Raw genomic sequence first — 21,424 nt, forward strand, 5'->3', positions numbered from 1 at the left:
CCATTACACATCTACATAGCATAGATACTATATAGAAGAAGCTGCTGTTACGGGTTGTCTAGTCCCTCCTCATTCTGAAGGCAGGGCCGACTCGGCCCTGCGTTGTCTCGCGGGAGAGAGTTGAGTTGTGTGTATTGTAGATTTCATTCTAGTTCAAATGTCGGGAGTAATAAAAATAGTAATAAAATAGTTGAAAAAACAAAACTGAATAACCATGTAACTTCCACATTTCCATTGGAAAAAGGCCCCCACAACATTTTTGTGTGCCGCTGTTTATAATCAATTTAGCGGCCTAATCAAGAAAACAAAAATGTTTGTCGATTGATCTTAGCATAAAGCGCTTTCTAAAGCTAGTTATATCTACTATCTACACGTTCTACACGATATGTACCAGAATCAGAATTGTATTTTCGTCTTAATAAAAAATAAATAAAGGGTCCCCAAACAATCCAAATCCTAATACTGCGAAACGACGTTAATAAACTTTCTGGGAGGGCTCTGGTCTGGGCACAAAGCAAATTCTGAAACATGACTAATTTTCCAGCTGAACTGAAAAGAGTGGAAGCAATCCTCTAAATTACAAATCTTAACAAGAATTTGCGAAAGATAAGGATTTCTTTTTTGGTTTAATAGTAACAATTTTTATTGAAAGAATATTTCGGCACTGCTCAATGTGGCATAAAGTAAATTGTACTCATGCTCGTAGGCATTCACATGCCTTTCTGTGATGGCCACCGTCTGGAGTAGCTTCTCATCGACCGGATCCGTTGACTGTTGGCCCCCGAGTATGTCACGAACCTTTGAACGCTCCAATTCCATTTGCTGTTTGGTCGTCTGGCTCCAGCCCAACTCGTGGAACTCTCCCAGCTGGTTGAGCATCGTCAGTATGTAGATCAGCCCAATGGCAAAGCCATCCTCAAAGAGCGAGAACTTGGCCAGATCTTTCTTGTGGATTTTCAGCTTCTCCTTGACCCGATAGTCAATGTAGTTCATTATGAGGGCCGGGGCAATCAGGAAAAATGTCTTCAAATGATAATTGTTTGGATTGCACAAAAACGGCTGAAAGCCTTGCAACAGGAGCTGCAAACATGAAGTCCTTTCGTTTAAAATCTTTAAATCGAAAATCTATTTTTGTTGTTGTACCTTAAAGTAGTTGGTGCTGTCCGAATAGCACTTTTTCATATGATCCACACTCTTTTCGTACTCCTTGATGGCCGACTCTGTGGTCTCGTGCAGAGTTTTGGTGCCACCGCAAACGAGGCTGCTGTGAAATCTGGACATGTACGAGCGACTTTTATAGTTGGCGCTCTTGCTGCCCGCCTGCAGGAGGCGCACATAGCCAACGGAATTGCCTACAAAAATGAGAGACAGACAAATTATTAATATGGTTTTCTTTTCCCCGGGAAGTGCCAATGGTAACATACCAACTTGTGTTATCACCTTCCTGAATAGGTCCATGTACGTCTCGCCGTTGCCGGAGAGACCCAGCTTTTTAATCTTTTTGAGCAGGATGTCTGCCCGTTCATACGGATACGATTCGTTGGTATGCTTGTGCTCCGAGTGATAGCGCAGCTCCTTCAACAGACGCGACTTGATCTGTTCGTCGTGCAGGAATGTGGAGAATGTGTAGAACTTCTGGCGCAGGAACTGATAGATAAAATTCACGGTAGTATTGATGATGCCAGTGCCATGCGTTTGCACCGAATTGGCCACATGGCGGGTGCCAATGATATCCAAATGCTTGCTCCTGCTCTGCATCTCTACAAAGATCTGCAGATTCATGTTGTAGGCATACGAGGAGGCGAATGTATGGATATTACGCATGATCTGTAGCACATCTATGCCCTGCGTGGATCAAATTTAAGCTTCAATAATCATTAATCGTTTGTTTAGGAGAAATGCTGTATTACTTGGTCGATGATTTGGTTGGGCAAATGATCATCGATGGGACGCAGCTGGAGCACCTTGTCGGCAAGGTGGCGCATCTTCTCGTATGATTTCCAGTCGTGCGGTGCGATGGTTGTTAAATTGTAGAATGTTTCAGTGAAATAGTTCTCAAGATTATCTAGAACAACCAGCAGAAGTCTGTTTAGGTAGTGTGGCATGTACGATAAGATAGTATACAAATAATTGATTTTAAATGCATTTCAAGAGTATCAAAAATGTCCAGTACATATATAAAAATGTCATCCGATTCGGACGTACCTCTTAAAACGCTGTAGTCCCCTTGGAATTCCATAGCTTCAACATTTACACAGCTGCGGTAGTCTAGCAGATGCGTCTGAAACGGTTGATCCTGGTTCAAAAACAGATGCGACAAGGCCTCCACACGCAAAAAGAACTCCAGATGGGTCTTGAGAAACTCATTGGCCAGGTCACAGGCCGATTGCTTGGAGCTACCATCGCGCCTGAATATACCCAGAGTCTTGTCCAGCTGATTTGTCACTGCAATTATGTTCTATAGATATAGCTGGTTAGTCTCAAGCTGATTCCCAGTTGATCTGGTGACGTACCTGTAAACTGTAAGGATTACGCTGCTGCTCTGTGAACTCCTTGAGCAGAGAGGTGCTTATAAACCAGTAATTGTACATGAGACTGGTCGAATCAAACTGTCCCCTGATGTTGCGCTGGAAATCGCTGAGATTGTTGACGCGCAACAGTATCGATTGAAATTGCTTTTGCATGTCGGCCGGGAGCAGGCGATCCTTCTCCAGGAACTCGCTAAAGGCCAGATTCACAAAGGTCAAGCGTTTTTTGCTGGGCAAACCCAAGATGGATCTCTCGGCCAGCTTAATCGTTGAAAGAATGTTCACTTTTCGTTGCAGTAGCTTCAAATCCACGATCTTCTTCTTTGTGATCAACAGGAGATGCAGGGCCTTCTGTTTCTGCCATTGGACGAGGGAATTAACGTACCGCATCACATTGATTTGGTTCGACTCGAAGGTCTTTTGGAGAACTCTTAAATACTGAAGCAGACGGCACACAGTGAACCATTCGGACTTTGATAGTGGTGTCGTTAGGCCCACATGGCGATTAATTAATGAGTCCATCATTAGATTTACTTGATCCGCATACGATTGGCCCCTGAGGATCAGCTGCGAGAAGACTTGCAGCTGACCAAAGACACCGCTAGCAAACACCCTCTGTATGTGGATCGTCCACAGGGATATCTGTGTACCCAGAAGGCGGCACTTTTTCTGGTCGCTCAACTTGATCTTCTCCATGAGCGCGTGATGGGACTTGTGGTTATCTTGCGGCCTGCCTTGGGGCGGTGTCTTTATCAGCGTCTTGGCATGTCTGGCCAAAAAGGCAGAGGGGGACCAGCAAACACTCTGATTGAGGGGCAATCTTTTATGCCTGCTCGCCACATCCAAAACACTCTTTATCAACTTTGCCTCCATTTGAATGCCCAGCTCATGGAGCACTGCCACAAATGCTGTGAGACGTATCACATTCTTGGGCTCCTCGTAGTGTTTATAGTCGTTGCCATTGTTTGACTCAATTTCAAGCATTATTTTACGAATATATGCATTGGTATGTTGATTAATATGATGGACGTCTTTCAGGCTGAATTGCTTCTTCAGCTCCAGCAGACTGTTCAGCAGTATACCAAATAGATTGCCCGCAATCATTGTCTCTATATCACCGAGGGAGCTCAACAGGCCATTCATCTCCATGCTGCTGCATTGCTCAGTGGTCTCTTTGCTGTTGGACAGCGTCGTTAGCCACTTTTTATACAGAGTCCACTTGGGTGCAATCTTTGATTGATCCGCAATTTCATTAAAAACAACCACGTCTTCCAGCAGTTCAGTCATGGCTTCAAAGACAGTCTGTAAATACGAGACAAAGGAGATCTCTCTATCTTTCTTTGTTCGAAATACTTACAAATAAATGTACTTCGCTGATGTCCAGTGGCATGCCCGCCGATGCACTGATCTGTTTCCAAATAGTTTGTACCATCACAATAATCCGTTTGAGCAGAAAGTACACCTGACAGAAGAAATTCATAGCGCTGCTCATACGGTGTAAGCATCGCTCCAGCCCGGCAGTGTCGGATACGGCTGGCAGTCGGCCGTCGCCCAGTTGAGAGTCGTTGAAGAGGAATGCCAACTGATACTGCTTGGCCGTTAGGGACAGATCCCGACATTGATTGCACAGATTTGCCAAGGTTTTTAATGGCTTATTGGCCAGCAGCTCGGATTCCTCCACATTCGTGTCACAGTATGTGCCGCTGGCACCGCTGCCGTAATTGAGTTCTATTGGAGATGTCATGGCCACCACCGCCACAGACTCGACCGTATTTAAGCTAAGCATATCATTCCTTAATGATTTCATTGCGCCATCGTGCTCCTCCATGAACGAGCCGTAATCCCTGAGGATATCCTCGGCGAACAAAGCTGTGGCAACGTGGAAAACATCACACAATTAAGGTATTCAGAGTCGGGAAATAAAAGTTAACATTCTTACATATGGTACTTTGCTCATTTTTCATGGTTGATGGCCTGGCTCCGGTAAATGTTGTTTTTGTTTTTGTTTTGTTTTGATTTTGCTATATTAGTAATTTAGGGATGGACGATTTCAAGTGGGTGCATTTCGATGTGATTCCGACAGCGCAGTTATCGAACTATCCACCCGACAAATTTTTCAAAAGCCTTGAGCAGGCTGATGGTGGCGTGGATGTTTGGTGCTTCTCCGATTCCTTTTGCGGCCACTAGCTGAATGTTAGCCAATCACAAACGTAGCCCATTGGGATGGTACTTAATGCACGTATATTGTTCTTCGAGCCTTCATTTAATTACTAATCAGCAGTTGCTTGTGTTGCTGCTGCAGAGGCAGGTTGGCCAGGTCTGTGGAGGTCAGTCAGAAGTATCGCATGTCGCTCGGGCAAGACTGAGGGTGCACAGCAGGAAGACCAGAAACAGCTGCCCGTCGGTCAACGGAAAGCATATTTTCGACAACAGGGCGCGCACTTTCGCCGGCAGCACAGGCCATGCGGATGTTCTACACGAGCCCAGGACAGATATCAGCAGCGTCCACAGAATCAGCAACTATACCGCCAAAGAACCCACCAGTCCCATCATCCCCAAAGAACCCAAGGAAGATATCAACCGCCAGGAGCAGAAGCATAAAGCACGGAACTCTGGGAAAACCAGGTCCAGTAACTGTTGATGTCAATTTGGATAAAATGCCAGGGTGCCTGGCATCACTAGAGCTTGAAGTCATCGGAGGCAACTTGTAGCTGCAAAAATGTTATATTGCTATTTTTCAAATGCTTCAACAACCGATTCAGCCATTACTTACCTTTCCAGGGAGTTCATGTCGACCTGCAGGAAATTAGGTCTAGATTTTAGTGCTACGTACGACCTCCTGTGCAATATGCAAGAAAGAAAATTTTCGAATAATTGAAAATTTGCCGGATGGTTAGTCAAAATATACATACTTAATATGCTTTGCTTTCAAATTAGTTGTTCAACCGAGCAGCTTGTGTCCTCGGACTCACCGTGGTATTCCTCAAATGCCTCGGGGATACTGGACGGGTTTTCGCAGAAATCCAAAGCTCATGGGGCCTGCTACGGCTGGCGGAAGATCGCTTTATTGGATTCTTTTTGGACTTTTCTGACTGGTAGTCTTCATTGGTGTTTTACTTGCTAACTTTAGGACGTTGTTGATACCCGCCCTGCGCTCATGTAGCACAGCGGAATCGTCTTTATGCACGCTGACGTTGATGAGGGCCGCCTTATGTCATTGACTGTCGGGTAGCTCTGCCGGTCATTCTGATGCATGCCTCATCCTTGCCCGAGCTGAGCGCGCTTCTTCTGACAGTCTGGCACATAAGATAAGATACGATAAGAATTTGTATGTTTTATGTAGCTGCCAAATTGCACTTTAATTTTTTCACTGCTTAAAAAAACCATTCGACATCACTCAAGTTTTAGTTCTGCACTATAAAAAAGTTTAGAGTAACATAGCCGAATCTTTCTTGTTATATCACCAAAATTTGGAAATTAAATGAATGTGTGCTCCAGAGTCAAAGGCAAAACTGACCAATAACAGGTTGAATGCAAGGGCCTACCTTGTTGGGGAAAAATAAAGTTTTGTTCTGCGTTTTGAAACGTCGTTCGTTCAGAATTTAATGGCCTCTAACCCGCCTATTTTTCTTGTTCTTATCGATATTTTCAATGATTTACAAAAATACATTTTTATATGAAAGCTAGTCCAGTAAAATTTTTAAAACAAATTTTTTAAGTATGTAATCTTGTAAATAGATACCATAGTTTTTAATTTCAGTCCTACTCTTGCTCGACGCGACAAATATCGTTGGTTTATTAATCGAATTTCTGTATTCGACTAGTTGTGTGTACCAGCCCTAAGAAGCGTGCAGCCAGGTGTGTGTGTACACATACACATTACCAATTCATCGGCCCTGATAAAGGCCGAAGGTATCGCGTCGTATTTTATAAGCTATTTAACCACCAGTATATTATTTTAAATAGTTCAGGATTGATGCACAAAGTATTCGTTTAATTTCTTGTTCACTACTAGCAAACCAACAAAAATGGAGGCGTCAGAACAAGGTTGATTACAAAATAATTTGAAATAACCAATACGTATGTAACTAACTGTTTATTTTCGAAGAAAACGCGTGCGGCGATGACGCCGAGGCATCCGCAAAACCATCAGAGACAATGACGACGGAAACAGTGTCGAAGGAAATTCAAGATTCGACATGCGAAGTAACTTCCACCACAACAATCGATGATACAGCACCCGATGGCCTTAACAAAAGCGTTTCCGAGTCACCAGCAACCCAGGAGGAAACCAGTTCATCGCGCTCCAGAAGCCGCACTCGCGATGGCAGCGAGCCCACACGTTCGGGCAGTGGCTCGGAAAGATCCCGCAGCGGATCCAAAGCTTCGGCCACAAGTTCCCGCAGTGGCTCACGATCGCGCAGCGGATCACGCCACTCATCTCGACAGTCGCGCAGTGGCTCAAGGCGTTCGGGCAGCGGATCCCGCAGCAGATCCGGCTCGAGACGCTCACGCAGTGGCTCGGCCCGCTCACGCAGCGGCTCAGGATCTAGGCGTTCGCGCAGTGGATCGGGCTCTGGACGTTCTCGGAGTGGTTCCAGACGCTCTCGCAGTGGCTCAGCCCGTTCTCGTAGCGGCTCCAGACGTTCCCGCAGTGGCTCTAGGCGGTCGCGTAGTGGCTCGAGACGTTCACGCAGTGGTTCTGCACGCTCACGCAGTGGATCTAGACGTTCCCGCAGTGGATCCAGACGCTCTCGTAGCGGATCTGCGCGTTCTCGTAGCGGTTCTGGCTCAAGACGTTCTCGCAGTGGCTCGAGACGCTCCGGCAGTGGCTCCAGACGCTCCCGCAGTGGCTCGAGACGCTCCCGCAGTGGTTCCAGACGCTCCCGCAGTGGATCCAGACGCTCTCGTTCTCGCAGTGGGTCCAGGAAATCGCGCAGTGGCTCGAGAAAATCCCGCAGTCGCTCCAATAGCGCTGAATCACCAAATAAAAAACGAAATGGCTCGCAAGACCGTTCACGGTCTGGCAGTGCTGGATCCATAGGGGCTTCTAGGCGCCGGCGACAGGCCATCAGTGACTCGGAAGGTATATTTTTGGTGTCCTGTCCCATTCAAACCGTATTCATTTCCGTATATTAATGCGCTTGCAGATGAAGCACCCACAATCGAAAAGAAACGGCCCAAGATTACGGATACAGACAATGAGGACGACGATGAGACGCCGGCAAATGCCTCCGCCACAGAAAAACCCCAAGACAAGATTATAGAGAGTTCCGATGACGAAAATATACCCATTTCAAATGAACCAGAGTAAGAGGATCCCCACCCACATAGCCCTTGAATATTTGTTGAATTAATATCTGTTTTCGCTCTTTGAAATTGCAGCCACAACAACTTTATGTCGGACTTTGATGCAATGCTTCTCCGCAAGAAGGAAGAAAAGCGCGTGCGACGACGCAAGCGAGATATTGATCTGATTAATGATAACGACGACCTCATTGATCAATTAATTATAAGCATGAAGAATGCCTCTGATGATGACAGGCAATTGAACATGACCGGACAGCCGGCCACCAAGAAAATATCCATGTTGAAGCAAGTGATGTCGCAGCTGATCAAAAAGGATCTGCAATTGGCCTTTTTGGAGCACAATATACTCAATGTACTTACAGATTGGCTAGCACCGTTGCCAAACAAAAGTCTGCCCTGCCTGCAAATACGCGAGAGTATTTTGCGGCTATTATCGGATGTAAGGCACAGTTAACAGAGTCAAAGCTCTCCTTTATATGTATAACCTTATAATTGTATATTGTATTCTTTGCTTTCGCTTAGTTTCCCACGATAGAGAAGGGTTTGCTGAAGCAGTCGGGCATCGGCAAGGCTGTGATGTATTTGTACAAGCATCCCCAGGAAACCAAACAGAATCGCGATCGTGCTGGTCGCCTCATATCCGAATGGGCACGACCCATCTTCAATCTAAGCTGTAACTTTTCGGCCATGAGCAAGGAGGAGCGCCAGGAACGTGATCTGGCACAAATGTCACGGCATAGGAACAAGAGTCCAGAGCCCAATCAGGCGGCATCCGAGGAAAGCCGCTCCCACGCACTCAGTCAGACATTCTCCAGCGAGGACAAGCAGCTGCGTCCCGGTGATCCTGGTTGGGTGGCACGTGCTCGTGTACCAATGCCTTCCAACAAGGACTATGTCATACGTCCCAAGTCCACAGTGGAGGGCGAAGTATCTACGGTAAGTCTTTGTGTGGCTGCATCAACGGCATTTCTAACTCCCAATTTTCGTGTTCTTTTGTATGTTTCAGTCAACAAAGCGTAAGCCAAATCGTTATGAAAAGCACATGAAACGCTTCCTCGACTCAAAGCGTTTGAAGGAGAGTCGACGTGCCGTCGAAATATCCATTGAAGGACGCAAAATGGCGTTGTAAGATGGAATCCTACTCGTAGATAAGTTTCAATTTAAAAGAGAAATCATCCAATCCAAACATAGAACAAAATTAATAATATAAATTATATTTTTGAATATAATGCGGATATATTCCACGCCCTCCCCCGCCCTAACAATGTAGTCCATCACAAGCACTCAATCAAGTTACATAAAAGAGAATTACAAAGCAAATGATGAATCAATTAATGAGTTAATGTATGAAAAAGAGAGAGACAGAGACGACCGAGAGATGGAATGGATGGAGGTCGGTCTTATACCATTTGTACATATATAAGTGTATGTGTATATGTATTGTTTACATATGTATGTATTCTGTTTAAGTGAGGAATAAATGTCAGTGCTTCAATCGCAAATCTAATCCATTTTTAATCATTCCACTACATAAAAACACAGCGTTCAATAATACGTACATGCTCGTGTATGTACATATGTGTGTTCCTAGCTAATAATCTTTAAATGATACCCTAGAGAATCCACAGAAATGCCTCCTACGATCATGGACAAGGTAATTTCAACTTAATACAAATTTAATAATAATTAATCATTTAATAATATAATTAATATTTATTTTAATTAATTTAATAATCAGAGAATGGCCCATATCGAGTGTTTTCTGTGATTTGTATATGCCATGGTTAACGAATACAGAAATACATATATTGTAAAAGCCACAGTTCGTGACTGATCTGTTTGGTGGCATGCTAAATTCGATTTCTAATGTCCCAGAAATCCATACAAAGAAAGTCTTCTCTTTTGAAGACATATTGAACCAAGAACTAAACTTATAGCATAATTTTGTTTGCTAATTAATCATCATTATACCCACACAATGATGTTAATATATCACTAGATATCTTTATCCATGATTATTACATGATCTAAGGATCACACCACACACTGCCAGTTAATAGCCGATAAACCAAAGAGAGTGGATTGCTGCGCCGCTGCATCGATGACTTAAAACATATGTTTTATGTATTCCACAATATGATTTATTTATTTATTTCTAAGAGACAACATTGAAGCATTTCCACTTAGAGCTATGCACCTACTGCTGCTGCATTTGTTTTTGGTTAGCAATTATACGAGTCATCACTATGCGCCGTATAGTATACGGTCACCACTCTCCACTCCGCTTGCCGTGTTGGAATTAATAATAAATGTCAAATTAAGGGCATCTTTGATAGACACAAACACAACAGCCCCCCATTTGGAAATCGGAGTACGAGTACCCGTACCGTAACCCCCCGGCAAATGTACGGCGATAAACTGCACACACGAGTGGGCTGGAAAAATACAACAAAAAAAAAACACCAATGAAAAATATAGATAAACAAAAGCTACCAGTTTTTGAGTGTCTGGCCACGAGCATATTGTATGGGTATGGTATGGGGATGTGAATGTTGGGGATACTGCATGCTGTCGCTGTCTAGGATGACAAATTGTCTAGCGGGTGGCTGCTGCCATACTATCGCATAATAGTTGAGCTGTAGCTGGAGGGGGGCTCTTATTATCTCTTTAAAAAATCACCAAACACGGCTACCAACACCTCAGAGAGCACTTGGAGGTTTCGGGTTCACCTCTGTCGCTTGTCAGCCGCCTTATCGCCTTAATATTAAACCGGTTGCGCTGTTCTACAATTGTTCAAACGCCTCTGCACTGTCGTCTAGGTTGGTCTGTGATTGACTGAATGCTCTGCAGCACAAAACAAAAACAAACAAAAAAATAATAGAAAAAGTCAGACACACGCTAAACAAAAATGTCGCAGGTTAAAAAGAACGAAAAGGTCGGCATTGTGGGCAGGTAAGAACAAGAAACAGGATCCAACAAAACAGGATCTCCTGCCTGCTACATGCATCTACATCTACTCTTTCACAGCGGTCTCATTGGACGCTCCTGGTCGATGCTGTTCGCCTCTGTGGGATATCAGGTGATGCTCTACGATATCCTGCCAGAGCAGGTATCCACAGCACTGACGGCCACACAAAAGGAGCTGCTGGATCTGGAGGCCAAGGGACTGCTGCGTGGCACACTGAATGCCAAGCAACAGTTTAGCTGCATGTCGGGCACCAATGACATCAAGGAGCTGGTCAAGGGTGCCATCTTCATCCAGGAGTGCATACCCGAGCGCCTGGACCTCAAGAAAGCGCTCTACAAGCAGCTGGATGCTGTTGTCGATGCCAATACCATACTCTCCAGCTCAACGAGCACCTTCCTGCCGTCTCTTTTCAGTTCGGATCTGAAGAACAGGCAGAACGTAAGTAAACACAGTCCAGCCAGCTAGACAGCCAGCCATATATCTATCCGGGCGGGCAGTCAACGCAGATAAAGCCACTCCAAAACAGCGGAGCGGCAGGCCAGCAGGCCACCGCATGCATCGCCATGTGTGACGTGTCTGTGGCATCTGTCCTTGTCCCCGTTTTGGCTTAATCGGTAATGGAAAACGTTAACAAATTGTTGTATTTTGTTGGAACAGGTTGTGGTCTCACACCCCGTCAATCCACCTTACTATGTTCCTTTGGTGGAAATTGTGCCAGCGCCATGGACCAAACCGGAATTCGTGATCAAGACCCGTGCATTGATGGACGAAATTGGCCAGAAGCCGGTGACGCTGTCGCGTGAGATTGAGGGCTTTGCCCTAAACCGTATACAGTATGCCATATTGAATGAGACCTGGCGTCTGGTGGAGGCTGGCATCCTGAATGTCAAGGATATCGACAGTGTGATGAGCGATGGCCTGGGCATGCGTTATGCCTTCCTGGGGCCCCTGGAGACGGCCCATCTGAATGCCGAGGGCATGGCCAACTATTTTGAGCGCTACTCAAAGACCATTTACAGCGTCAGCGAGACCATGGGACCCACACCAAAAATGGAGGGCCCTGTGGCCGAGGAGGTGGCCAAACAGCTCAACGAAATGGTGGCGCTCGACAAGCTGGCCGAGCGACGCACCTATCGCGATAATTGCCTGACACATTTGAGCATACTCAAGAGTAAGCTGAATAAACAGTAAATGCCATTCATCCATGCCCCACCCTCCACAATTCTTGTGTTACATTTTTTTTTTGCTTTTCGTTAGCCTCAATCTATGTTACAATAAATCAATTTTTGAATAACTAAATAAAGGCTTAAGCCTTTTTTATTTTATTTGATAAATCATAAATGAAGAGTGTTCAGGTTCCGTCTCTCTCTCTCTCTCTCTCTCTCTGAGCAAAGATTTTCAAGTAAATTGCTCTCTTGTCCTTAGGATAATAATAGAAAGAATATTTCTGGTAATAATAGAACGAGTATTTCTGTTTAAACTTATTAAGTACTGTGCTGGAGGTGCGGGCGGTGTTTCCACATATCAGTTCGCTTTATCTTAAGGTATCATAAACAAAAAAAAAACAAACCAAAACAAAACTAATACTTCAGTTGGGAGATAGCCAAAACACGCTGCGTGATGCGGCCATACCGACCATTCTGAAAGGTTTATCTTCAAGGTTAAACAACATCACAATTGGAATAATTCACTTTCATACGACATTGGTGGCCTTGCCTGCTCTGCTCTGGCGTGGTCTTCCTATCCGGAACCCGGCTTCTTTGAGAAGCTGGGGCGCCTGATATTTGGCGTGGAATAGGATGCATTGACCACAGCATTCACCGACACTGGCTTCAATGATCTACGCTGCAGCGAGCGCATCTGTGGCAGCGGTGTGCTCGTGCAAAATATCTTTTGGCCAGCCTTTGGCTTCACTGGCATGGGCGTCTCTGGCGGATGGACGGGATTGAGGTACGTTCCCTCATTGGGCGCCACACTGAGTGGCTTTACAGTTGGAATGACACGCTTAATGGGTATAGATGCCTTCATTGCTGTACCATTGCATTTGGACATGGATTCATTAATGGACGGTGTCTTCATGCGGCTGGCCAGTATTGAGCGCCTATTGGCATCGGCTCCCTTTACTGGCGGATTGACAATCGAAAACGAATTACGACGCTGTCTGAACGGCGGCGGACCGCTGCCAGCGATGCTGCTGCTCAATGGTGTGTTTCGTGGCTCTTTTGGTGGCACATTCTGTATATTTTCAATCAACTGATTGGCCTTTCTTTCCGGCAGCAGCTTGGACTTGTCGTGTATGGACAGAGACGAGGATCGTCGACGCATTGAGCCCGCCTCATCGTTGGACACAATCGCTTTACCTGCCGGCTGCAGCTCTGCAGATGGTGGCTGTACAAAGCAGCTGGTCTGGAACTGGCCCCCATTGCTGGGATTCACCAACAGAATGACTGTTCGTGGATCGGCGCCATGCTGTTCGTTGTGGCTGCGATTGTGACGCTCCAGAAGCTCATTAATTTGATGGGCCAGGGATTCGTCCACCAATTCGGTCATGAATGGCTCTCGCTTTAGGGGCACTGGTGCAGGTGGGGCACTCATTGGATGGAAGTCCTTGTCATATATATCGGGACGCGAGTCGCCATCGAATGTGGCCGAAGAGCAGACCATGGCATCTGGAAATTCCTGCATTTTACTGCCGGGTGGCAATTGCTCCTCCATAGACATTGTTCTCTTGTCCTGCCAGAGAGTAATCCAACATAAATCTCTGCCATAGAAAAATACTTAAACTAACTTACTTTCAGCTCGAGGTCAAAGGTTCCCTGCCGAGTGTACGCGTGTGGCAATGTTGTTACTGGCGTGGTATGGTCCACATCTCCTGCAAGATTAGTCGCTGCCGTACAGCCACCAAAGATGGCTGCATCCAGCGACTCAATCACCGAGTCAAAGTGGTACCTCTTCGTAATTTCCACCTTGTCATGCACTAAAGTTTTCAGCTCCTGCAACAGTTGGCCCACATTCTTTCTGATTGATTGATGCCCCAACTGCGATTGATTGTCGGGCGTCTGGAAATCTGCCCTGTGAAATTCCTCTGTTGTTTTGGGCTCTTCTTCCTTGGCCGTCATGGCGTCCAGTATGGGTATGCGTAGCATTTTCAAATCCTCCTCGAAATTGGCACTGGAACGATAGCCACTGTCAGCGGGCGGCTCGTCTTCTATCAGCTTGAGCGGCGATTCGGCAGCAATCATTTGCAGATTTTCGGCCAGAATTGTTTTCTCAAATTGGGAGTCTCCTCCTGCTGCTCCCCTGGATTTTGCGCCATGATGCGGCGGTGTATTTATCACCGATCGCGAGGCATTCAACTTGAGCAATTGCTTTTGAAACGAGTTGTTTGTAGATCGGTGGGGCGGACGTGAAGCCTCGCCGGGCGCCACATCCGTATGCATACAAACGGGTGGACTTTCATTTTCGAGATCGGGATACGGATTTTCTGCTACCTTTGCCTCCTCCTTCTCTTTTTGTTGTGTCGTCAAATTAATTCCCTAAAAATAAAAAAAACGAGGAGTTGGTGTGTCTGTGTGTGTATGCAAGAGTGTACATATGCTTTCGCATACAGTAAAAATTTTGGCAATGACAGTGTGTTTGGCTAACCTTGATGCAAGCCTCTTTCGCAACAGAATCGAAGGGATCGTAGGGTCCCTTGAAACTGTTGGACTCAACGACCATTGAGGCTTCTGGTTCCTCCAAAATGGTCTCTTCTTTTTGCGGTTCATCCCAGCCGGTCAGGTCAATAAGGTTTCCAGTATCACACATTTCTAACAAATTCTAACAAAAAAACTAGCGGAACTCGCTCAACTTCGAAACAATGCCGAATTTCCCGCTACTGTTGATGGGCCATTGTATTGGTAATTATTGATGATACCTGGATGATAGGATATATCGATATCTATCCAATAGTAGTTTTGGATATGAAACGATGGAAACGACTCCTCGTGGTTTTAATTATTTTAAAAATACATATTTAATATTAAAATCAACAATATATTTAAACCTTGTATTTATAATGTATAAACAACACTTTCCGCTTGATATTCAAATAAATGTATAACTTATCCACATCTTTAGTTTATAAAATATATGTTTTATTGCAGTTTTATGGAAAATTTGAAACTTTAATCGAACGTTTTCTAATTGTATCCCTCATAAATACTTAAATATATACATATTAATATATCCAAAAGGTTGCGCAAGTATTGATGTTTCTGTTCCATTCGTCCGTTCCGATACCTAACCGATTGCGCCTGCACATACCGATGATAAACACAATGACTAGATATTTATAATATATTTATAAGCAGCAACTAGTAATTACCTAATTAAATTAATTTTTGCTATTGCTAAACAGTTTGCTTAGTCTCTTCAAGCCATCAATGGTGGAGGAGAAATCAACGGCGTAATATTAATCAATAATAGTGCAATAAAATACAAGCAATAGTTTTCATCGTGCAATTGACTTTCAAGCGGAGAGATCATAATTAACAATCAATCAATCGAATCGACAAGATGAACAGGAAATTCTTGCCAATCACAGTGTGCGTGGTTTTTCACGTACTACTCACCAATGTGGGCACCCAGGCACAGCTGAATCTCGACCAGATTGAGCTGCAGAAGCAGCTTCCGGAGGAGCTTCTCAAGTCAAACTTCACCCTCAACGATGCCAAGGATGTGTTCCGCCACAAGTGCATAGAGGTGGTCGGCGAGGAGGCTGGTGGCAAGGCGTACGAGGAAATCGAGTCCGGTTTTGCAGTTCTCAGCGATTGCGTGAACGGCATTGTCAACTATACGACAATGCAGCAGGAAATCGAGGAGGCGAGCCCCGAGGGCGAGCTGGATGTAGTTTTTAATAAGTATTGCAACAAGCGGTCAAGTGCCATTGAATGCTTCGATGTGTTCACCGCCAAGCTCTCGCCTTGCTTGGACAAGGAGGAGCAGGAGAGCAAGGATGTTATCAAGCGGATCATTCAGAGTTTATTGAACTTTGTTTGCCACAAAGATGGAGACCAAATAGCTCTGTTTATTGCCGAGAAGGGGCCCGAGTGCCTCGAGTCTGAGAAGGACAATATCCAACAGTGCTTGAACAGCACCTTTTCTACGTATCTTAACTCTGCGGATATCCATGACAATAAGATCAAATCCATACCCAAACTGACTGTTGGCCAGCGGCAATGTGATGATATGCTGAGCCTGCAGTCGTGCGTGGTCCACCGGCTGGAGCAGTGCACCGACATAACGCCAGCCAATCTTGTGGAATCAATGTTCAACTTTATCAGAAACGAAACCCTATGTCGCAACTATCAGAAATCTCCCCTAAGCGCAGCCGCCGCCAGCAGCAGTCCAGGCATTCAGGCAATGCCATTCTTGTACTCTCTGTCGCCCATTTTTATTTTGATGTTTGCTCTCCACAAATCTGCATAGTTCTAAGTTCAAAAAACAAATACCGCTGGAATCTCTCGAATATCTCGAATATATTTACTTTTCCCCCATCAAGATTCAAAAGTCAAGTAAATAATTGATGGAAGGTCGCGCGGTGTGTGCATATGGATTTAATGGATATTATTTATGCACTGGATTTACATACAAACATATATCTGTACTCGTATTTAAGTGTTTACTCAAAATATTTAAAAACTAATTTGTATTACCGGTGCTAGCACCATTCCATAGGTCAAACCCAAATATGTAGATGGGCGCACCACATGGCTGCCTACGACTCTTTTGCACGCAACTCAGGCCGCGTGCAAGTCTCTATAATAGTAATTTACAAAATAATAACAAAAATGTATGTACGACAGCTAAGACATTGTCGTAACCTTTTGGCCATGTCGTGCGTCTATCTCTAAACTATGTATTAAATTTAATGAGGCCTTTGCTTTTTCAAGTCTATTGCTTTTTTGCTTTTGTTTATTTTTTATTTTTTTTTTTGTCACGGAAATGAATCTCTTGCATTAATCTGATCGAATGGATCAAAACACTTAGTGGGATCGGATTAGGGATAACTCTTACATCTCATCATGGAGTGGGTACGAAATGGTACGGGCTAAAGTAAATAATATTTATATATGTATATGTATTGTATGTTTTTTAAATGAATACAAGTATCATAAATGTGCAAATAAAGTGATATAAATTTGAAACAACATTTCCATCTGCAATGGTTATTATTGAACGACATGGAAGTGAGCAAATAAATGTTTTTATAAATAGATATTTTTTAATTATGAAATTTCATATAGAGCCGGTTTGCGCCTTAAATTTAAATAAATTAATTGTTGATATTTTCGATCTAGTAGTTGGCTACTTCGATAGCTCGGATTAGGTAATCGATAGAAATAGTTCATTTTTGGCAATCGATCGTACTGTTCGTTTTGCTGTTTCCCTTCAAATTGAACCCAAACTGGCTTACTTCTGATTAAAGATCATCTTTAGCCCTATTGCTAAAGAAAACAATATGTTTACACGAAAATAAAAGGACTATTAGCACGAAAAAACCAAACAAAGTGATCAAGTGTACAGGTTTAGAGCCTGCTTGAGCCAATTCGTTTTGTCATCTCTAATTCAATGTTTATAATTCTTGGCTTGACTTGACTGGCATTTTTTTCATAGAATTTTGAAACTCCGGACGAGTATGTGACATTATGCGAAGTCATCTGCAACACAGGGCCAAGCTGAAGGTTTCTGAAGTACAATGAAGATCGCTAGCACCAGAATGGAGGAAGTAGTGGACTCCGCCGCCTCTGTTGTGATGGTGCCTATCACCCCGCTGAGCATAGTGCTAACTGGCGTCTCCGTCATATTGCGCTTCACTTCCATCATCATCAACTGGAGTCTGGCCTATGATTATTGGCTGGATGGATCGTACAGCTACACCGCCTGGACTATTGGATCGATTACGCTGCCCATGGTGATCACATCAATCATATACACAAATGTGTAAGTATGCCAATGCCAAGGCCTTGAACAAATGTACATATACTAGCATTATTTTTTTAGATTGGCTGCCAGCAACTCGGATCAGAGAGGCATGTACTCCACTGTTGTGCTATCATATCTCTTTCGGGACGGATATTCCTTACATTATGCCCTGGAGTACAGCAAGGCAAAAACGAAAGGCCACAAAGAGTTCGAATTAATGTTAGTACAGGTGCTGGATCTCACTAGCCATGGGTTTCCATATCGGTAGGCTGCGTGATTCAATTGGTTTGCTTTTTTAGATACTATCAACAACTGTTGCGGGAAGAATGCGATGTGGGTTTTATCCGGCTCTTCGATTCGTTTCTGGAATCAGCTCCCCAAAAAATACTTCAGCTTGTCATACTGATGCGATCTTTAAAGAAATTGACAAGTAATGTTTAATAATAGATATTGATTTATATGGAAAGTAGTATACGTTTCATATATGTGTTAATGCAGATTATCGCCTCTTTGCCTTCGTCGTCTATTTTGGCAGCATTGCCTGGTGCATACAGGCCTATAATCGTTCCAATCGCCTGGTGCAGCTCGACAAATATGATATAGCGGCCAAGGGGCGTTTTGTGCAATTCCTTTTTCTCCTATGTCTCACGGGTAACTCAATCCACCAATTACTGTAACCGATATGCATTTTATACCTATTTTATTTTGTAGTTTCCCGAACTTTATGCATTGCCTATATGGCCAGTCTCTTCCCCCTGGAAACACTGGGTGTGTGCATCCTTCATGTATGGTTTTGTGGCTCTGTCGTCTTTTTGTTTGACTCGCCAACGATTGCCCAATCTAGAGTGTTAAACTATATCTATTGCCTGACCTTTGGTGTTGTGTATATATTTATTTTTACCCCTGTTAAGGATGCGCCCACAAAGTACAAGTATACATCGTATCTGACATTTTGTCTTTTGCAAAACATTATCGTCTGTGTGCTATATATCCCTCTGTATTTTTCTATTGCCATTATTGCCTTGTATATTTGTGGGATCATGCTCACGATCTATTACTATCTGTACTGCCACCCAAGTATTTTATGTCTATAGTTTACTTAAATTCTCTTTTTGAATTTGGCCGGGATAATAAAGGTGCTCCCCTACCCTACAGCTGTATTCTGTTTAATGATGAGCTGGGGACAAGTGCAAAATAAGCCTATGTTTAATTATTCCTATTGGGAAGATATTAAAGACTGCCCCAAAACTAGTACTTTGCTGTAATTTTGTTATTTTTTAAATAAAACGCCGATATGGTTTTTTAGTTATTTTCCGCGGTTCAACTGTTTATACTGTTTTTTCCTCAGTATATTTTTGGGATCAGAATTTAAACGCAAAAATAAGTCGGACGATTTTCCTCAGCACTTTTAAAAACTTTGTTGGGACATTTTTTTTAACTTCTTTGTTTAAGGAAACAATCTTATGAAAATGAGTCCTTAAATTTAACCAATCCTGTAGAAAATATATTCATCTATCGGATAAAAGTATGTGTTCAGTGCTGAAGGTTCTAGTTAGCTTGTACTATTAAATGGAATATCAAAATTAAGGAATATGATTTTCCTCGGAATATTTTCGGTATATTTTGAAAATGAGAACGTACATTTCAGTATATTTCTGAGGGATATTTTATCGATAAGTCCGCGGTCACACCGCCTCAAAAAAGCATCATCATTGCCGGAACAAAAAAACTTTCAAAGAAGCACGGAAATAAAGTGTATAATAATCGTCGAGTGCATCATCTGTTTGTTGGCTAATTCCTAAAGATGTCTTCACGTTACGATCGTGCAGTTACCATTTTCTCCCCTGACGGACATTTGCTTCAGGTGGAATATGCCCAGGAAGCCGTCCGCAAGGGCTCGACTGCGGTAAAACTCACGCTTTTTGCAATATTTGGCACGCATTTACACAAAAACAATTATATTCCTTAGGTTGGTGTTCGCGGCGGCAGTTGCGTTGTGCTGGGCGTGGAGAAAAAGTCTGTTGCCAAGCTGCAGGAGGACCGCACAGTTCGCAAAATTTGCATGCTTGACCATCACATTACAATGGCCTTTGCCGGCCTTACTGCCGATGCGCGCATTCTGATTAATCGTGCACAAGTTGAGTGCCAGAGCCATCGCCTTAATGTTGAGGACCAAGTTACTCTGGAGTACATCACTCGGTATGCATAGTGCCCGTGCCTTTCACTGCCTTTTGCATTTACATTTTTTGTCCATTACAGCTACATTGCGCAGCTGAAACAAAAGTACACTCAGAGCAATGGTCGTCGCCCCTTTGGTATTTCCTGCCTGATTGGCGGCTTTGATGGCGATGGCTCGGCGCATTTATTCCAAACCGAGCCTTCTGGTATATTCTATGAATACAAGGCAAACGCTACGGGTCGCTCAGCCAAGACGGTGCGTGAATTCTTCGAGAAGAATTATCGTGAGGAAGAGGTGGCCGACGAGAGAGGTGCTGTCAAGCTGGCCGTTCGCGCCCTGCTCGAGGTGGCACAGTCGGGCCAGAACAACCTGGAAGTGGCCATCATGGAGAACAACAAGCCACTAAAGATGCTAGACCGGGAAGTCATCCAGGAGTATGTGAACATCATCGAGAAGGAGAAGGAAGAGGAGCTAGAAAAGAAAAAACAGAAGAAGTAACACACCCAGCACTCTTTCAACAGAATGCCTCCAATTCGAACATTTTCCAAAATCAGGACCTCTGCCCCTTTAAGATTGTCCCTCACTTTCATTCAGTCCTTTTATCCGAAAAAAGTGTTTGCACTACACAAAATCAGTTCGCCCGAAACATCATTCACATATAAAACATATTTTATATATTCAATCGTAGGGAGGTTTCTGCAGATTCCATTCACTTGGAGAATGTTCCGCACCGCATCACATCGGGTGGCCCGATGGCACATTTAAACTAAATAATTTTCTACATTTTTAAATGTTGTAAAGAGGTTCAAAGCTACATATTTGAGTTGTATAAAATACATGGTCTACCAGACACGAGGACAGAGATCCAACCTACTTTTCATTTGAAACATTTGGCAACTGTAAGATTTTTACGTTCATTATAGCATTATTTAATTAATACGGGAGTTATGTCCATTTGGATGTCTTAAAATTCGGAATTCCACGTAAAGAAGTGGTCGCAAAAAAAATTATTCATAGATAAAGAAATAAAAAAGAAATGTTTACACACATGCATTCAAATACGCTGCTACCCGAACAAATAGATGAAGATGGAGCTCCCAGAGCCCAAGGGAGTTTTCGCCACAAATTCTGTTGGGATTATAATTTAAATAAATATATCAAACACATGTTGAAACAAATGTCGGCTGTAAAAAGTAAACAAGAGACATAGCGCTGCTCCCAGCTCAACTGGACTGCCAGCTTGACGCATATAGTTCTCTCGCTCTGACTGCAGGCATAAGGCCATCTCTAATTTTCCAGCTAGTCAAAGCTTAGCAAAGTCTAATGTCATTTGGCTATAACTAGCTTTTAATATTAGATAGAGTATCAAAATAAAGGAATATGATTGAATAGTTTTGAATGTTTTGAAAAAAACAATCGATACTATCGTGATAGTATCGGGCTCAAATTATTATTAAATAACCATTGAAACCT

At 43.6% G+C, this 21,424-nt stretch overlaps 7 protein-coding genes and 1 long non-coding RNA gene across 14 annotated transcripts; 5 read left to right on the forward strand and 3 right to left on the reverse strand.

The window, feature by feature from the left end:
* Positions 1-623: 623 nt before the first annotated feature.
* On the reverse strand, positions 624-6,117 carry LOC111068720 (WASH complex subunit 4). Of its 4 annotated transcripts, XM_022358408.2 has the most exons (11): positions 6,074-6,117; positions 5,441-5,824; positions 5,302-5,367; positions 4,468-5,239; positions 3,886-4,397; positions 2,514-3,830; positions 2,206-2,458; positions 1,911-2,065; positions 1,425-1,845; positions 1,144-1,352; positions 624-1,080 (listed from the first exon to the last, which is right to left on the reverse strand). In XM_022358408.2, exons 4-11 carry the CDS (start codon positions 4,490-4,492, stop codon positions 643-645), a joined length of 3,330 nt encoding a protein of 1,109 aa, XP_022214100.2. In that variant the 5' UTR covers positions 4,493-5,239; positions 5,302-5,367; positions 5,441-5,824; positions 6,074-6,117; the 3' UTR covers positions 624-642. The 4 variants fall into 4 exon arrangements, with proteins under 4 accessions (XP_022214100.2, XP_022214099.2, XP_022214098.2 ...); XM_022358407.2 differs by lacking the exon at positions 6,074-6,117 and having other exon boundaries at positions 5,501-6,039; XM_022358406.2 differs by lacking the exon at positions 6,074-6,117 and having other exon boundaries at positions 5,441-6,039.
* Positions 6,118-6,395: 278 nt separating this feature from the next.
* On the forward strand, positions 6,396-9,336 carry LOC111068722 (IWS1-like protein). The gene is made up of 6 exons (XM_022358410.2): positions 6,396-6,575; positions 6,637-7,614; positions 7,679-7,838; positions 7,914-8,277; positions 8,361-8,774; positions 8,845-9,336. Exons 1-6 carry the CDS (start codon positions 6,557-6,559, stop codon positions 8,965-8,967), a joined length of 2,058 nt encoding a protein of 685 aa, XP_022214102.1. The 5' UTR covers positions 6,396-6,556; the 3' UTR covers positions 8,968-9,336.
* Positions 9,337-9,956: 620 nt separating this feature from the next.
* LOC111068728 lies at positions 9,957-10,784 on the reverse strand. 4 transcript variants are annotated; one of them, XR_005968346.1, is made up of 2 exons: positions 10,568-10,784; positions 9,957-10,273 (listed from the first exon to the last, which is right to left on the reverse strand). It is a non-coding gene; the product is annotated as an uncharacterized LOC111068728 (long non-coding RNA). The 4 variants fall into 4 exon arrangements; XR_005968348.1 differs by having other exon boundaries at positions 10,535-10,784; XR_005968347.1 differs by having other exon boundaries at positions 10,518-10,784.
* LOC111068725 (lambda-crystallin homolog) lies at positions 10,616-12,105 on the forward strand. Its single transcript, XM_022358414.2, has 3 exons — positions 10,616-10,790; positions 10,866-11,244; positions 11,464-12,105. The coding sequence occupies exons 1-3, from the start codon at positions 10,747-10,749 to the stop codon at positions 11,995-11,997; spliced, it is 957 nt and encodes a 318-aa protein (XP_022214106.1). The 5' UTR covers positions 10,616-10,746; the 3' UTR covers positions 11,998-12,105.
* Positions 12,106-14,704, reverse strand: LOC111068723. Its single transcript, XM_022358412.2, has 3 exons — positions 14,452-14,704; positions 13,599-14,342; positions 12,106-13,539 (listed from the first exon to the last, which is right to left on the reverse strand). The coding sequence occupies exons 1-3, from the start codon at positions 14,611-14,613 to the stop codon at positions 12,547-12,549; spliced, it is 1,899 nt and encodes a 632-aa protein (XP_022214104.2). The 5' UTR covers positions 14,614-14,704; the 3' UTR covers positions 12,106-12,546.
* Positions 14,705-15,139: 435 nt separating this feature from the next.
* On the forward strand, positions 15,140-16,997 carry LOC111068726 (27 kDa hemolymph protein). The gene has a single exon (XM_022358415.2). It carries the CDS (start codon positions 15,364-15,366, stop codon positions 16,273-16,275), a length of 912 nt encoding a protein of 303 aa, XP_022214107.2. The 5' UTR covers positions 15,140-15,363; the 3' UTR covers positions 16,276-16,997.
* A 220-nt stretch (positions 16,998-17,217) lies between these two features.
* LOC111068724 (XK-related protein 6) lies at positions 17,218-18,995 on the forward strand. Its single transcript, XM_022358413.2, has 5 exons — positions 17,218-17,790; positions 17,851-17,991; positions 18,072-18,202; positions 18,271-18,423; positions 18,484-18,995. The coding sequence occupies exons 1-5, from the start codon at positions 17,546-17,548 to the stop codon at positions 18,864-18,866; spliced, it is 1,053 nt and encodes a 350-aa protein (XP_022214105.1). The 5' UTR covers positions 17,218-17,545; the 3' UTR covers positions 18,867-18,995.
* A 455-nt stretch (positions 18,996-19,450) lies between these two features.
* LOC111068727 (proteasome subunit alpha type-7-1) lies at positions 19,451-20,813 on the forward strand. Its single transcript, XM_022358416.2, has 3 exons — positions 19,451-19,678; positions 19,742-19,971; positions 20,032-20,813. Exons 1-3 carry the CDS (start codon positions 19,577-19,579, stop codon positions 20,447-20,449), a joined length of 750 nt encoding a protein of 249 aa, XP_022214108.1. The 5' UTR covers positions 19,451-19,576; the 3' UTR covers positions 20,450-20,813.
* The last annotated feature ends 611 nt before the right edge of the window (positions 20,814-21,424 follow it).

This window comes from Drosophila obscura, unplaced genomic scaffold (assembly GCF_018151105.1).
Source record: "Drosophila obscura isolate BZ-5 IFL unplaced genomic scaffold, ASM1815110v1 contig_73, whole genome shotgun sequence".
NCBI classification, from domain to species: Eukaryota; Metazoa; Arthropoda; class Insecta; order Diptera; family Drosophilidae; genus Drosophila; species Drosophila obscura.

Bases quoted from the DNA above. Each gene is read 5' to 3' on its own strand.
- LOC111068720 (XM_022358408.2), bottom strand. From the start codon at position 4,492: ATGAAAAATGAGCAAAGTACCATAT. The intron at 4,398-4,467 runs GTAAGAATGTTA...ACGTTGCCACAG, and splicing joins AAATGAGCAAAGTACCATAT to CTTTGTTCGCCGAGGATATC. The intron at 1,081-1,143 runs GTACAACAACAA...TCATGTTTGCAG, and splicing joins ACAGCACCAACTACTTTAAG to CTCCTGTTGCAAGGCTTTCA.
- LOC111068722 (XM_022358410.2), top strand. The intron at 7,839-7,913 runs GTAAGAGGATCC...TTGAAATTGCAG, and splicing joins CCCATTTCAAATGAACCAGA to CCACAACAACTTTATGTCGG. The intron at 8,775-8,844 runs GTAAGTCTTTGT...TGTATGTTTCAG, and splicing joins TGGAGGGCGAAGTATCTACG to TCAACAAAGCGTAAGCCAAA.
- LOC111068725 (XM_022358414.2), top strand. From the start codon at position 10,747: ATGTCGCAGGTTAAAAAGAACGAAAAGGTCGGCATTGTGGGCAG. The intron at 10,791-10,865 runs GTAAGAACAAGA...ACTCTTTCACAG, and splicing joins AAGGTCGGCATTGTGGGCAG to CGGTCTCATTGGACGCTCCT. The intron at 11,245-11,463 runs GTAAGTAAACAC...TTGTTGGAACAG, and splicing joins ATCTGAAGAACAGGCAGAAC to GTTGTGGTCTCACACCCCGT.
- LOC111068723 (XM_022358412.2), bottom strand. From the start codon at position 14,613: ATGTGTGATACTGGAAACCTTATTGACCTGACCGGCTGGGATGAACCG. The intron at 14,343-14,451 runs GTTAGCCAAACA...TTTTATTTTTAG, and splicing joins CGAAAGAGGCTTGCATCAAG to GGAATTAATTTGACGACACA. The intron at 13,540-13,598 runs GTAAGTTAGTTT...ACTCTCTGGCAG, and splicing joins CCTTTGACCTCGAGCTGAAA to GACAAGAGAACAATGTCTAT.
- LOC111068726 (XM_022358415.2), top strand. From the start codon at position 15,364: ATGAACAGGAAATTCTTGCCAATCACAGTGTGCGTGGTTTTTCACGTA.
- LOC111068724 (XM_022358413.2), top strand. From the start codon at position 17,546: ATGAAGATCGCTAGCACCAGAATGGAGGAAGTAGTGGACTCCGCCGCC. The intron at 17,992-18,071 runs GTTAGTACAGGT...TTGCTTTTTTAG, and splicing joins CACAAAGAGTTCGAATTAAT to ATACTATCAACAACTGTTGC. The intron at 18,424-18,483 runs GTAACTCAATCC...TTTATTTTGTAG, and splicing joins TTTTCTCCTATGTCTCACGG to TTTCCCGAACTTTATGCATT.
- LOC111068727 (XM_022358416.2), top strand. From the start codon at position 19,577: ATGTCTTCACGTTACGATCGTGCAGTTACCATTTTCTCCCCTGACGGA. The intron at 19,679-19,741 runs GTAAAACTCACG...TATATTCCTTAG, and splicing joins TCCGCAAGGGCTCGACTGCG to GTTGGTGTTCGCGGCGGCAG. The intron at 19,972-20,031 runs GTATGCATAGTG...TGTCCATTACAG, and splicing joins ACTCTGGAGTACATCACTCG to CTACATTGCGCAGCTGAAAC.